This window comes from Anas platyrhynchos, chromosome 14 (genome assembly GCF_047663525.1).
Source record: "Anas platyrhynchos isolate ZD024472 breed Pekin duck chromosome 14, IASCAAS_PekinDuck_T2T, whole genome shotgun sequence".
NCBI lineage: Eukaryota > Metazoa > Chordata > Aves > Anseriformes > Anatidae > Anas > Anas platyrhynchos.
In genome coordinates, this window is record NC_092600.1 from 8,274,051 (window position 1) to 8,289,688 (window position 15,638).

At 37.2% G+C, this 15,638-nt stretch overlaps 1 protein-coding gene across 10 annotated transcripts in view; it reads right to left on the reverse strand.

The window, feature by feature from the left end:
- Window positions 1–242: 242 nt before the first annotated feature.
- Window positions 243–15,638, reverse strand: part of EBF1 (EBF transcription factor 1) — a 272,798-nt gene continuing 257,402 nt past the window's right edge. For 5 of the 10 annotated variants that reach the window (XM_027468380.2, XM_038186283.2, XM_038186282.2 and 2 more), the window contains exons 12-16: window positions 14,353–14,418; window positions 13,572–13,749; window positions 11,896–12,075; window positions 8,970–9,164; window positions 5,071–8,603 (exon numbers count right to left, since the gene is read on the reverse strand). In XM_027468380.2, coding sequence (XP_027324181.1) covers window positions 8,536–8,603; window positions 8,970–9,164; window positions 11,896–12,075; window positions 13,572–13,749; window positions 14,353–14,418 — 687 coding nt within the window. In that variant the 3' untranslated portion in view covers window positions 5,071–8,535. Of the gene's footprint in view, window positions 3,444–5,070; window positions 8,604–8,969; window positions 9,165–11,895; window positions 12,076–13,571; window positions 13,750–14,352; window positions 14,419–15,638 lie in introns of those variants that run through there. The other 5 variants (XM_027468383.3, XM_027468384.3, XM_027468382.3 and 2 more) reach the window with 2 other exon arrangements.

Consider the following 15,638-nt stretch of genomic DNA (forward strand, 5'->3'; position numbering starts at 1 on the left):
TAACAATAATGATATAAGGGTGAACATACAACATTATGTGCCAGCATCCTTTGACATCCATTCGTTACAGAGTAAGAGGAGTTTCAGAGCACCAGTATTTTCAGTGTTTCACCATGAAATTCCAAGAAGTTCTGCTTCTCCTTAATTTCAGAAAGACAACTCTGTAGCCTCTGGCTTCTACATTTTAGTTTTTCTCATCTACTAGCCAGCAGAAGCAGAAAAATAAACACACAACTAGGAGCTGTATTCACAGACAGGAAGTAACTTTAATTAAATATTGTGAAAGTTGAAAAGTTTTTACAGCTTGAATTTCTGCAAAAAAATTATAACAATCTCTACAGTAGTTAGTTTCTCTAACAATAGAACTGTACAGTGTGTGTGTCTATTCAAAAAGATTTAGATAAGAAGGTGAAAGGTTAGTAGTTTCAGAGATGACTTCATTTTAGCTGCATCCTAGTACAACTGTGAGGAAATAGGCATACGTTATGCAATCCAGTCATTGTGAAGCTTCACCTTTTTAAAACCGAAATCTGGACGTTTCCACTTAAAGCCATATTCTGTAAACAGCTGCATCTTTTACTTTGTAAAAGATAAGGGTGGTGCAGGGGAATTTTTATAAAGTCCCATTCATCAGATCACTATAAATAGCTGCAACAAAACAAAATTATGCACATTGTCAAAGGATCTTTGGACACTGGTGCAGAAGAAGACTACAAACATAGATGGCTAACACTGGTGTTAAAATCGCTATGACTTTGAGTGGAGCTCTACAAGAGTAATTGATGGTGTCACTGGACAAAATATGGCTTTAAATTTGATTACATTGTCGTGCTGTTGCTTACTATGTGAATTAGAATAATTGCTTGGAATACACAGAAGCAATAAACTGATGTCTCTCACATTTTCCAGTTTTTTCTCCTTTTATTTTCTCACCATGAAAAAAAAAAATCCTGTTTTTTTTCCCTTCCCCTAAAAGATCACACTGTGACGTTCTAGTGAAAACCATTGCAAAATTCATACAGGAAGCATGCACAGTTGCAGCATCGTTGTAAATGATTTCTTGCTCGACTAGAAAAAAGTTATATTGTTTTAAGGTAACAAAACAGTTCTTTTGTGCTTTTCAATTCCTTTTTTTTTTTTTTTTCTTAGAATGTTAGTGATGATTGACAGTTCTGGTGCACAGTACAATGTACAAGTGAAATGAATATGATTTGCATTGTTAAGGCATCCAATCTGCTGGTTTATATTTATGTGAAAGACAGAGAAATATACAAGCAGACTTAAGAAAGAAAGTATTTTCATTGAGTTCTATGAAGTTTCTCCCCATATTTAATGCACAAAAATGCGTCACTCCAAAGAGGAGAAATCCCATGCATATTAATAGAGTAAAACAGCATTAGTTTTTGTTAAGCTTCAAAAGCAAAGGATACATTTTTTTTTTAAATCTACATAACTAAATGCTACAAGAATAATATGCTACCTTTTGCCATATATTGGAAAAAACTTCTTAACTTACAAATAATACAAAAATAGACAATGGCTTTTGGGTGGAAATTAAAAAAATGGAAGCATGATTTTAAACAATACTAAAAAAAAAAACTATAAATGAAATGTTTTAAAATCACATTTGAACAGCTAATACAACGGTGAATGACCAAACAAATCAGCACTTTTCACATAGCAAACATACACAATAAAATAAACTGGGGTAGGGGAAAAAAAAGCAATGTACAAATTCCAAAGATAAATACATTATTTATATGGATATTTTACAAAATCCCCTTTAAAACAAACAAACAAAAAAGAAACCCCAGGAAACAAAAAGCTTTTTTTTTCTTTAATTAATTTTGCAAGTATGTGCAAGCTAAAGGTAGTGAGCTCTTTTTGCAAAATATGCAGTAAAATTCTTTATTGTGATATTGAAAAACTGTCTTAAGACATTAAAATGTATAAATAGAACAACAACTTTGGCAAAAAATCACAAAAATCTACAGTATTTATAACTACATACAAAACACAACAGCAAAGAAAAAATATCAGGTAATGTATCTTCAGAGCTTTGCTGCCTCTTTGACTAATAGTTTTTAAGAACACTTCCCAGATAATGATAGCAAAAATTTTGTAAAACAGAAGCTATGGTTTGGATTTGAAATCTTCCTAACAGCCCCACCCCCCCCATGCCCCAAACTTGTGTTTTCATTTGACTATTCAAAAGCAGTTACCTGTTGCTTAATATATTATGATACAAACTGAGAGGGTCGACCGATACAGGACAAATCCTAGCAGGAAGGTGACAAAAATGTGTGCTTTTACATTGGGAGGATACAGACCTGCAGATGAACCTTTTCTCATTCTGCCTCATAAAAACAAGGGGAACTGGGGTATGACAAAAACACCCAAAGGGTGATGGCCACAGTCTGTGTCTTGTGATGGCTATGCAAAATTTAAATGGCATTTTATGCACAGCTCCGGTGACACTAAACTTCAGGAAGGCCACTCATTTAGAGAGTCTGATATATAAGCTAAAGAGAGCCGTGATAATCTAATCCTGCAGTTTTAGCAGTATATCTAGAGGCACTGGATTCTGAGCTCAAGAGGAAATGTGTTTGTTATTTGTGTCCTTACCTAATCTTTCAGCAACTTTGTTTTGTTGCATTATTTACACACTTATTTAGCCCAATAGTAAAGACAGCGGTTACGAATCCCACCACTCATCCCACCCTCACCATTCAAAAATACCAGCTTTCTAGGGAGTGATATCTATTTAATGAGAACATTAAAAATGCATCGTATTAGCAAATCACCACTGGATAAGCAACATGTATGAGCCGACCCTTAATTAAATGGCCATAATTCTTCTACGAAAAACTAACTGGCACTTCTATTCTGTCCCATACAGACTTGTATGTAACTGACACCACTTCATTTTTCTTTACACAGCTTTAAAAAAAATCATAAATTAAAAATGTGGAGTTCCATCGCTAGTGTCCCTCGCGTAATTGGATGATTTATAAAAGACAAATGGTATTGAGTTAAATCAAGCCTTTAAAAAAAAAAAAAAAAAAAAAAAAAGCAAGCCCCCAACCCCAGAAAACAACAAAAAAAAATGAAACGAAACAAAAAAAGGTGGATTTTTTTTTTTTTTATCAACATACAATAAATATATCTCCCAGTTATTTGGGATGGACAGCTTGAATCAACACCTTGCAATTGCAGATTGTTAATTTCAGTATTTGCAAGGATGGTGATTTTTTTTTGTTTAAAAATCCGCAGTTATTGTAAGATTCTTCTTTATTTCTTTTTTATTTTTAAAAAGGCCTGAGTAAAAAGTTCCACTCTGGGACTTGTATCAGATTCTCTCTGAAGCAGAATTCAACCTCTTCATTAATAAAATTCTTCAAGGCAATTCTTTCACATGGGGGGAACAATCATGCCAGATATAGCTGTCATAAGGAGAGGAGAGGGGGGAGAGAGAGAGAGGGAAAAGAGTTACTTTTCTGCATTCTGAAGCAACTTTTAAAATCCTCAGCATTTTTAAACATTTACTAGCAACATACATGGCCATACTGTGAATTAAATTTACATATAAGTATGATGCAGTAAAGACAACTACATGCACATTAATCCCAGGAAGCTTCATTCTGACTGGAAAATGTTGTCAATTGCTCTGCTGAAATCAGTGACCTTACAAAGTAAATGCACTTCGCCTGATGTGAGAATCATCCCCCAACTTAATTTTCTGATTTTAGTTTCGAAATCTCAAAATGTTCAGGAGACATAAACCTGTCCCAGCCATTGCCACACATTCTATTTTTTAAAAAGAAAGGTACTTGCTCTACATATGAGCAAATGGCTGAAGTCCCATAAGCCCCAAGTGTTACAGATCTGGCAGTGTGTTTGTTGCATTAGGCAGAGTAACAGTGGTTTGTTTTCCTATGCCAGTTTTCTCTTCCTAGTCTGCTGTTCAGCCCGGAGACGTATATGCATTTCCAGTGCTCAGAAAAGGACTTAAGCCCTCAAATCCATTTTTTAAGTTGAATATGCCCTTAACTAACTGATGGCTTTGCAGACCAGCAGCTCATGGTTTTATTACACTTGTAGCATATTTCACCAGCTACATTATGAATAGTACGTTAATGTTAATTTAGAATGGCCTCTCTTTTGTTGGGTAAATTGCATCATCAGTATTCCTTTATTATACTTTCTAACCTCAGTTTCTACGGAACCACCACCTCTCCTAAAGAAGAGGCATTTCTTAAACATCAATAGGTATGATCTTCCACCTAGCTTGACCTCCAGGCAGGTCTGGAGTGTCCGAGTGACATACTGTGAGCAAGCACATCATTACAGGAGATAGTCATGTAAGTTAATGATGAAAGCTGTAACAACAATGCATCTTTAAAACACCACTTGTAGGGTTATTTGCAAAAAGGTAGAAAACAGATTCGCCTTCAGGTTGGCGGCACTTCATGGGCACATTATTTAAATGCTAGAACCGCCTGCCATCTCAGACATCTGGACATGTAATTTCTTAAGGAAGAACTCAACCCTGTGACTGGTGCTGATTCATTGTGCTTTAATTACAGCTGCAATTATTTGATAAGAACAGAGCCAAAGTAAAAGGCTCACAGATTTGGGGTTGGAGGGGGAGAGGAGGGAAATGTTTTCTCCACAAACACCACCATATGTGCAAGAATTACAAGTCTAATCAGCAAGGGGAGAACAGCTCGAGTAAACTGCACTGATTAAATGAAATAAAATGAGAGGAGAAGGCGAGAATGCAAAACACATCCACATGTTTGCAGCAGGCCATCCTCAGAGGTGACATGTTGCAAGTATACAGCAGAATTTTGATTCCTGAATTTATTATTCAGCAACATTTTTATGTGGAATCACTGTACTGATTGTTTTCACTCCACATAAGGGCTCTTCAAGGTGCTGGAAATTAAGATAAAAGGGATAGAGAGGTGAGTTAAGTTGTTTATGCCCTACAAGAAGACACTCAAAAGTGAGTTGTATAGCATTTACTGACATAGGGTGTTTGTTTTTTGTTTTTTGTTGTTTTGTGTGTTTGTTTTTTTTTGTGTTTTTGTTTTTTTTTTTTTTAAGATTCCTTGACATAGGGTGTTTGTTTTTTGTTTGTTGTTGTTTTGTGTGTTGTTGTTTTTTTTTTTTTTAAGATTCCTTGCCAATTTTATCAACACTGGATAAAACAAAAACAGCTTTGTTAAAAATAAACAAATAAATCCCAAAAGATTTTGTTTCAAGAACATCTCACATAACAAGCCCTGAATGCTCACAAGTAGGCTTTCCCCTTGTTACGTGTGACTGAAAATGAAGCAAACTCAAGTCAGGCAATGCTCTCACTGATTTCGTATTCAGCTGCTCCCTACTCTGCTCCTGGGTTCCTTATGCTGTAGGCCAGGGTGTGGATCCTGGTCTATGGACACCTGCTGACATCCAAGGCATCAATAAAATAGGCAATGACAGCGATGGGTACAGTCAACAAGATTGTAATTCTGCTTGTGGCAGCCCTGTGAGGCAGTCACCCACAGCTAAAGGTGAGAGTGTAATTTTCCCTGTATGAATAAAAGCAAAGGACATGGGCAGGGACTTGGGACACAGGTTGTGGTCCCAGTTCTTCTTTCTCACTGTATTACATTGAGTAATTTGATTTGCTTCTGTCTCTTACCTGTGGATAAGTTTTATCCCTACTAGAAAAGCACTTGGAGATTTCAGGGTAGCACTTACTTAGAACACTGAGGTGGAACAGCAGTGTTTGGACATCAGAAATGTACATTACAGCACAAAGAGCACTGCCAAGAACAGTGCTCCCTCCTTTACTGCTCAGATAAGCAAGGAGTTAAGCAGATGGAAATGGATAGAGTCTTCCTGTATGTGATGAGTGCAACTGAACAAAATCAGATGGCTGATCAATCCTCTGTTCACACTACTTCAACATGCTGTCCTTTTCATACCTCTAAATTCTAAATTTAGTGAAACTTTAAAACAAAATGTTGTTTTGCTTTAGAAAAATTGCATGTACTTCAGAAAATGTCAAAATATTATTCCAACAACAACCAAAAAAAACTCAATCTGAAAGATTCATTAAAACCAAATCAATTTCACCAAAACGGCCAAGAATTGCCTCTCTCTTGGGCCAACATAGTTGTCTACTCTGTAGGATCCCAACCAAAGGTGACATAACTGCAATTCCCCCCCCCTTCATGACTTAGATATTTTCCCATAGTTACATATCAGCTGTGCACCTTTTGCCATTGGAAGCAAACAGTACAGATGCAGATCTTAGCTCATTTTTTCAAAGCATTATTGCCTTTGAAGAGCTCTGAAATTCTGAATTAAATTACAAGGCAAATGACAAAACGATCTCTTTTCTGCCTAAAAGCCTTGATATTTCCATTCTTTCCAAGTCTTCATTTATATCACTCTACTTTTATTCCATAAGTGCTACATCTAGTCATGCAAATTCTCTCAGCTGTAGCTTGTTATTGATCCTGAAAACAGAGATAGCAGTGGGAAACACTGTAGGTATGAGATCACAACACCTCCAAAAAGACAGGGCAGAGACTAGAAAAAATCAGCAATGGGCATTATTTCTTTTATCGTACACTAATTTGTATTTGCCATGAGCAAATTACAGAAATAATGTATTTTGAGTTTTACAAAATTGCATGGCAAAGAGAACAACAGATAAGCGTAGCTGTTGTTTTAGTGAGTTCTGCTGATATCTGAGCTACATAAGGAAAGCTTGATTGCTTTCTGATGTATCCAGAAGCCCAAGAGAGATAAGACAGCCTCCTTATACAAGGTTGTTTATTTAAGCAATAAGGCACAACAGGCAGTGCATTTCTGAGTCATTATTACAAGCCTCGGGTGGTGTCAGAAGGCATGGGGCTAAAGGCTGTATGTCTTTAACTCACCAAGAAGTTCAGCAATGACCTAAAAATGAACCATCTCTTGGTGGCTCATTCCTATTATAAAAACTGAATTGCTAAATAAAAATTAGGGGAAACACTCAGATCTGTGTGGTTTCTGGGCATTACAGATCTGGATGTGACATAATGAGGAGGCAATCAGCAAGCCCCAGTTGCATCCGGCACTCAGCTTATTCCATAATTGCTTTCCATAACCCAGTAGGCGGAATCTGGGAATTCTGTGTCTTGTGAAAGGAAAAACAGTGCTTGAAAAAACCTTCTCCTGTTACTTGCTTTTTCTCTCTAACCTCAACTGCATACTGGGACAAGTAGAAGAGATGACAAAAGCATTAATATGTTCAAAAGTTTCTGGCAGTCAACTCTTACCTCCTTTTTTATTTTTAATTTAGAGGCAAAACATTTTTAGCTGCTGCCTTTAACATCTGTAGCATGTCAGCAGTACCAAATTTTTAAAACACATAAAAATTTATATTTTAAACACCACAGCTCGTCTGAAAACTTTGTTGTGTATGACTCTTGATGCAGTCTGTATTTATAGCAATTCTTATTGAAGGCACCCAAGTGCTACTTATTTTTTCCCAGTATTTTCACAATTTCTGTGTGTGCTTGTGTGTATGCATACATCTCCAAGGATTCATCCTTCCAATTCATCGGTGTAAAATGCACTGAGGACAATGCTTCCCTTCAGTCACAATGGATCCCAGCTTTTATGAATGAACTCCTTGCGCTCTGCCTGCATATAGATTTTTTCAGCTGTAACAGTGCTATCAGCATTATGCCTGCAAGCCCAGTGTCTGTCTTTTCAGAGGCTGTAGAGTGACATGTGGAGTCTGTGGAGCCATCCTCCCCCTGCTCTGTGCAGCTCCTCCTGAACACAGCTTTAAAAATGAAGGATTTTGTTCCCTGCTCAATGCTCTTTGGATAATTTGCACAGGCACGTGGAAAGGAAAATAGACGTCAGGTCTGGGGGGAAGCACAATGCATACCGCAAAATCTTTCCCACCTCTGGCACAGCTGGAGGCAGCTGGCTGCATCTGCTTAAGAAAACTCCTTGGTCTAAGTGAGCATGAAAACATCTCTCAGCACACTAATGCACTGTGAGGTAATTATACAGAGAGGTTTAGGCACAGTGTTGGAAAATAGGATGAAACAAACAATGAAATGGGCAGTGCTGGTCTTTGCAGCATCCTCAGTTTGACAAGCTTTTGTCTGCCACTCCCTGCATCAATGCTCCAGAATGGATTTAGGTGCTAATGCTGGAATACTTTGTAACAAGAGGGGAAGGGATAGAGAAAAGGAGCAGCCCCTTACTACCAACATTTGAAGAGGCTTTCAAAGATGCCCTGCATCATTTGTGGAAATTTATTGGCACAGAAGTATATTAATCAGTACTAACTAATATTTGACCTGGTATGAGTTACACTGGAAAATGCTGCTGTTAGTTTGTAATGTGTCTTCTATTTATGAAAGGCAAAGGTTTGTGCCAAGCTCTGTAACGGTCTATTTGCTCTCAGTAGGATCTCTGCACAAGTGTACTATGACAAAGGAAAAAAAGGAAGGGAAGATTGAGTGACGTACTTCAGGAGAAGGCCAGCCCCTGGAGAGACCCTGCAGTGGAGTACTTGCTAGAGTCCACAAAAGACTGGTCTGATAATGGACGACAACAGGGAATAAGAGAGGAAAGAAAGAAAAAGGATGGTATTAGTAAGCTGAAATATTACTCGTTTTTATCATAACAGTAGGTCTGTGCTTTAAGAGACACAGCCTCCCAATTCATCAGTATTAGTCGAGTTAGAGGTAGGGTGGTTGCCAAACACCTGCAAGGTACTAGGTGGGCTGGCAGTGGAGTCCAGTTACTCTTTTGGGGAGGAAACTTTAGGACAGAGGCCACCAGGGATCCCCCACTGTCTCCTCTCCCCTTGGAAAACTCAGTGTCACTTAGAGCCTCTCAAGGCACTGGGAACTTACGGTTTTGAGAGCAGCCTTCTATGTTGCAGAGCTGGTTTCACTTACCTTGCAGGCTATTGCCGTTGGTGCTGGTGCAGGTGGGAGGAGGAGACGTTTGCGGTCTCACAACTGGCGCAAAAGCACTCTTCTGTTTCACCGCTGAGACCATGTTGGCTGGTGAGAAGGAGAAAATCCCAGACGAACTGCTACAGTTTGAGGGGAGGCTAGTGGAGGAGGCCATTGTTGGACTTGATGGCACAACTAGAGGAAAAGAAGACCCCCCCAAAAGGCATACCTTAGTATTAGAATGTCAGCACTACCATAGAAACAAAATAATCCTGCTGCTTGGATGTACTAAGTCTAATTTCAAAGTACCAAGACTTTTACTGCAGTTAGAGTTCTGGTTGCTCACAAAGCGGAACTGGTCACTGCAGGAAGCACTTTTTTTTTTTTTTTTTTTTTTTAACTTTTTTTCCCCCTTCTAAGTGCTCTCAAGGACTCCCTTAATTCTCTTGCAATGCAACAATTATTCTCAAGTTTGGCATCAGCCATTGCCCTGGTCAGAACAAGTGAATAAGAAGGAATCCAGATTGTGCAGGCAACTGAGGGATTAGAAAACTGATGGGTGAGGAGAGTGGTACAAATTTGGATTTGGAATTTTTAATGTGGAAAGTTTTTAACCAGCCTCCAAAGACAGCATTTTGAGCGGTACTTTTCTTGCTGGAAGACGGGTGCAGAAAGATCTACACTGTTTCAGACACCCTGCACAGGGTAGACACACCCTTAAAATCTTATTTTACCACATGATGCAATAAAGAGCTTTGGTTCATGTACTTATTATTGAGATTTTAAGTGTATTTTCATGAAAATAAAACCATCTCCTTTTATTTTCAGACAGCATTGCTGTACAAAATGTGGTCTGAGTACAAAAAAAAAAAAGTCATTAGTAAATCCTATGTTTTCACTCTTTGTCCTGTTTAGAAACTGCATATACAGAAGATGGGGCTATGTATAATTCCGTATTACAGAGTAAAATTCATATCATCTGGGCTTTGCATTATTATTTTATTTGCATTTATGTAGATAAAAATCACCCTATTTAAGTTCTTTTTTGAGAATCTGATATCATATTTGTTAACACTGAGGAAATCAATTAATGGAAATTAAATGTTCAAAGTTTCACAGTCTGACAGATACAATCTTAGTCTGAAGTCACTCTATGTCTGGAAGTACTTGCTAAGGGAGAGCAATCAAAGCACCTAAATTGAATTGCTACTATACAGCAATTAGTTTATTGATTTAATTAAGAATGCCACCTTTTAATTTTCAGGTCATGATTGAAGCATTTTCTGATTCAATGGATTAGGCATTAGCAGAATGACAGATCTACCAAGAAAACCTCCCAAAATATAACTAGAATAAAGAACCAGGGCTGGGAAGTGAAGTGCTATTCTAAAGAGGACTTTGTTCATAAATATGGAATTATACACTGCTTGAGTATTTTAAATGCATCACTGGCATCTGCTTCCAAAAAGAGATGTCTCATCAATCATGTTGTATTATGAATTCAGAGAGTGCAAATTCTATGACAGTAAATTCAACTTAATAAGTAAGTAAGGTACTCTGCAACATTATTTGTTACATTATTATTAGAGTACAAAATAATAACTGGTTAGCAATTCTTAAGTTATAAGTACTAGTTACATGGGTAAATATTTTATTCTAAATTTGTGGCAGCTAAGAAGCTTTGGAGGTAATTTTTTCGATCAGAGTTGCTCCTCCTTTTCAATTCTAAACTCTAGCAACGCAATTCAAAATAATTCATTATTGCTGTTCCATCACTAAACTTAAGATTTGATGTGTAAACCATGGTATGTCCAGCACTGTTTCTCCTGTCCATGCTAGGGTCTCAGCCTATAAACCTTTTTATATGACAAGACCTTCTGGCCCGATTCTGCTTGTAGCTTTCTGCAGATTTCTGTGGAATCTGTTATACAACATGAGTAATGCCAGAGGAATTGGGCAGGTCCTATTCATTTAATTTTCTCATGTGAATAGGGACTACTGAGCTGTGGCAGGAAAGGTTCATAGGCATTTACCAACAGAAACATATACGTATATCTATATGTGTATATATACATATTTAAACAGGTTGTTAAATCTTTAATATTATAATGCAGAAAGTTAGTCCTACATATAAATATTTCCATAACTGGGACTGTAGAACATACGTACTTTATGCCATGGGATATATGTTTTGTATGACCTGAATCTTTATTTTAATCTGTACAGTCACTAAAATACAAACTCTAAGAGCCATTGTCACATTTTACTAAGTTCTCAGTGAAGTCAATATACTAGTTACAAAGCAAATGGCATATAAGCAATCAAGATTAGGCCCAATAGTAATTCATAATGTGTATAAAGGTTACGAGCACAATATTTGCTCAGAGGTCTTGGAAACATCATCATGCAGCTTATGGAAATGTCAGTCTGTGCCAGTATTATAGCCAACTTTTCTGCCCTTCATATCTTACAGTTGGAAACACTATTTTTCCTGCAGCAAATATGCTTAGCCTCCTTCCATACTCACTGCAACAAAAAGTGTGCACTGATAATATTTGATCAACTCCAATGGAAATTAAGTCAGTTATGCCATCCCTGCTTTCTAAAATTGTCAATGTTGAAGACAGCATTTCTTATTTAGAGTACAAGGTAAGTTATGAAACTATCAGCCCAAATCATGAGAAGCGTTATTCTTTTTCAGCCCTGATGAGACTTCCAAATAATAACAACAAAACAGAAAAGCATTGCTGGCAACACCAACGTCTTCAAAGTGCTTCAAAGGTCAGTGGGGGAGAGAAAGAGGAGAGAAATGTCCAAGCTCTGTTTCAAATGCTCAGAATAGAAACTAAATATTGAATATTACAGAAAAGTCACCAACTCCTTGTAATAAAAACGTACAAATACAGAAGAATCATATAATACTCACTGGCATAGGGAGAATTGGCAGCAGATCCATTCAGGAAGGTTGGAGAACCGCCTAAATTTGACATTCCAGCATTCCCATAGCCATTCATGCTTGTTGTGACAGAGTTATAATTTGTCTGCTGAGGGGTGGTGCTTGGCACATAGCCATGAGGTGACACGCTGCTTGAGTTGCGAGTAAAACCTTTTGTAGAGAGGGAATACATTTAGAAATTGGTGTTAGCCCAAGAGAAATTTCATAAACAAACAGCTACAGGCAAGTAATTTGGGGCTACTAAGGCAGCAACGGTGTGCACAGGGAGGGGCAGGACTGACCACTGCTACCACCAAGTAACCCAAATTGTGATCCCTCACTGCCTGGGTCATTGCTTGTGGGAACTCAAAGAGGGAGGAGGAAGGCTACAGCCTTCACAGGCAACCTGTTCTTTCAAGGAGATGACCATTGGGTATTCTTGGAATACTCGCTCTAAAAGAGCTGTTTGTAGGAGATGGAGCAAACATGACCTATGTTTTCAAAGTTAGCAGTACATACCGATTTAAGGTATGTTAAAAACATGTGATTTCTGTTAAATGTCTTCTAATGTCTCTCATTTAATGCATCTCAAATTAGATGCTACAGCACACTTTAGAAAACACAGTAAATTTCTCAAAGTAGTGGAAAATCCTAAGTCTCCTTTTCCTAGTCTGATCACTATGTTGGTAGAGAATAACCAAATTTGATTCCAAGTTAAAATTTGAATTTCTACCTAATTCTGGAAATGATGTTTGGAGAAACTCATATCCAAATACCCAAAAATGAGGATTTGTTTCTAGAAGCACAGGAATACAAAATGTATCTCCACTCCCAGAAGATGAAATATAAACTTATCTTCCCATTGCATAGTATGTCCATAAAATATTATGATCTGAAAATCATTTCTATTTTTTAGTATAATGCAAAATAATTTTTCTGCCCTTCTGAAAAAGCAGACTCCTTCTACTATTTTATCATTAAAATGGAATTTAAGTTTTGTAATAAAGGGAGCTGAGCAAAGGAGAGTGAAAAATGTAAAGATTTTTTTAAAAAGATGCTTGTCACTTTTTTAACTATAGAAATTAAAAAAATATTGATTTGATTTTATGTAAAGTGAAAAATGCTCTATTTTAAAAATGTCTTTGTAAATATTTCTATTTTTACTCACTTTTAAAATTTAGAAAAGTCTCAACCTCTGAAAACAATTAGTGCCAATATAATGTCTCTTGCAAAACCAAATCAAAAAATAATGAAGTGATACTTTTGTGTTATAAAGAAATACTATATAAGGCCCAGACTCAGAGATCATCCATGTTCAGGAAAATATGTAAGTACGTACTTAAGATTAAGTACATGTTCAGGTTATAGAAATTCTTTTCAAAACAGCAGGATTTAAACACAAGTGCAAGTGTTACTCTGAGCAGACCAAAAGCAGTCTGATACATGCATAAGTGCTTTTCCAGAACTGGGGCCGAAGTCACTAAAGAAAGCCCCATCTCATGACAGAATTGAGTAATTCAAAGTTTCTGCATGCAGGTGTGATGGTGTCTGTCTGGATGTGCTTATTGCATTCGGTTTTGAACCATCACTCTCACACTGCTCTGTGTGTTTGCCTGACTTCTATCAGAAAAGGTTCAAAAAGAGAGGAAGACGCGTCTTCTCCTGACCCTGATTGGTGGCCTGTGAGGCTTCGGAAACATTGACAGCTAGTTGACCGCTAAAGGAATTCACTCCCATCATTCCTGCGTGGACTGACGTGTTAGCAAGGGCGGGGAGCTGGTTGTGGTTGCGGGGGACACTGTAGAGTGCTTCTGCGATATCTGCTGCTCTTTTCAGGATTATTTCCTAGGGGACAAGAAATGTAAAAAAGAATAAGAGTGTTACCAAGTCTACTCTGACAAACCTTTTCTTACATAATAAAATAAAACATTTCCCCGTCCAAAGGAAATACTAGATGCTTTTCTTTCTAAACCAGCTAGCTGACTGATAGCTGATGCTTATAGATCTGCTTGCTTCATGATAAATCCTGACAACTGTGGTAAGAGAGTTGGAAACTTCAGTCCCAGTGGCCACATTTCTGTATAACAAGACAAATAGGCAGAATGGGACTGAAGCCTAGGCTTACTCCACCTTAAAGCTAAAATATCTTTAGGGTAAGACTGAAACATCACTGGTGGCAAGAAATAATGCATATCATTGCCCATATCATACAGTCTCTGGTGACAGTGGGCAAATGCCCCCAGGGTTAATAACATGTTGGTTTTGCAAGCACTAAATTCACATACTTTAAAAAGAAAGCAAGCAAACTAAACCCCATTCCAGATATGGCATTGCCCTACATATTTATTCTTGTCTCACATTATAGTATCATATACCTTTAGCCCCTGATCTATCTATACATCTAAGAAATAGCCATGTTTTAGAATTGCTGAAGTAGAATGCATTTACCTGGTTATTATGTGGCATACCATAGAGTGCTTCTACTAAATCAGCAGCCCTCTTAAGTATTACTTCCTGTCAATATAAAAACAGATGTGTTCCTCTGAGTTCAATAAACTCCTTGTGGGGGAAAACAAATATTAGAATCTTTTATATTGTTCTATCAGTTGCACTGTGTTTTGTATTGTGGTTTTTTTGTGTGTTTTTTTTTTCCTCCCACCAGGTAGACCTTAATTTTAACAACTCTCAGCAACCACTCAATGGTGTTAAATCACTAGTTCATCCTATTCACACACACGCTTAATCAAGTCAAAAGGTGAGAATCATTGGTGCTGCAAAATAAAATACATCACTCAATTGTCTCTACCATCTGCACCATAAACCACTCATCGGTTTATTGCAGAATACAATCCTGAGGTCATTTACTAGATTACTGCAATCAATGTCATTCAGAGCATGTTATGAATCCTTTCAATGTGTTTATTTTTTTCTTAATTGCATACTGCAGGAATTGTGACCTTACCCAGCAGGCCACGTTCAGAAGATACCCAATCAGTTCTGTGCTACTGGTAATGTAACCTTTCAACTTCTTTGGTTTGTATCTTGATATGACAGGTCAGGGTGGGAGCCATATACACAAATACATGCAATATGTGAGAATGGCCCAGTGCCATGAAGTGTTTCCTTGAAAAAATCCCAGCATGGACAGCAGAAATTAGAGCAGTCTTGGATATAGCTTTCATTTTGGGGCATAAATTAACTTTTTATTCCTCTTTCTTTCTCCCTCCATTTTCCTATTTGTTCTTATTTGTACAGCATTTTAAATGGGCACTCAAGTAATACTAGCATTTCCTGTGTTCTTACATTTAAAGTGTGGAAAAATCTCTATCAGGAAAGCTGATAGAAAATGTAAAAAAAAAAATAAATACAAATTCATATTCTTTAAAAACACCTAGCAGATTACCAATTGCCTGATCAAAAACAGTCCAGACTGTCCTTTAAGCAAAACACCATACTTTTGTAATTACCAGCCCCCGCATGATACCCTAATAAATTAACATGATGTTATTCATCATGGTATATTTCTGTAGGTAGCTTACAAAAATAGTAACAGTTCTGAGTATTTTACAGTTTTCTACAAAGTTAAACTTTTAGAGTTAAAATATTTTACACAATAGCCATATTTTATACCAAAAAGAAACAGTAATGCTCAATTTTCATATACTGTAGAGTCTGATCAGAAAATAGAGATATAATTGCGTTCATTTTGCTGTCACCATAACCTCTTCAAAAAT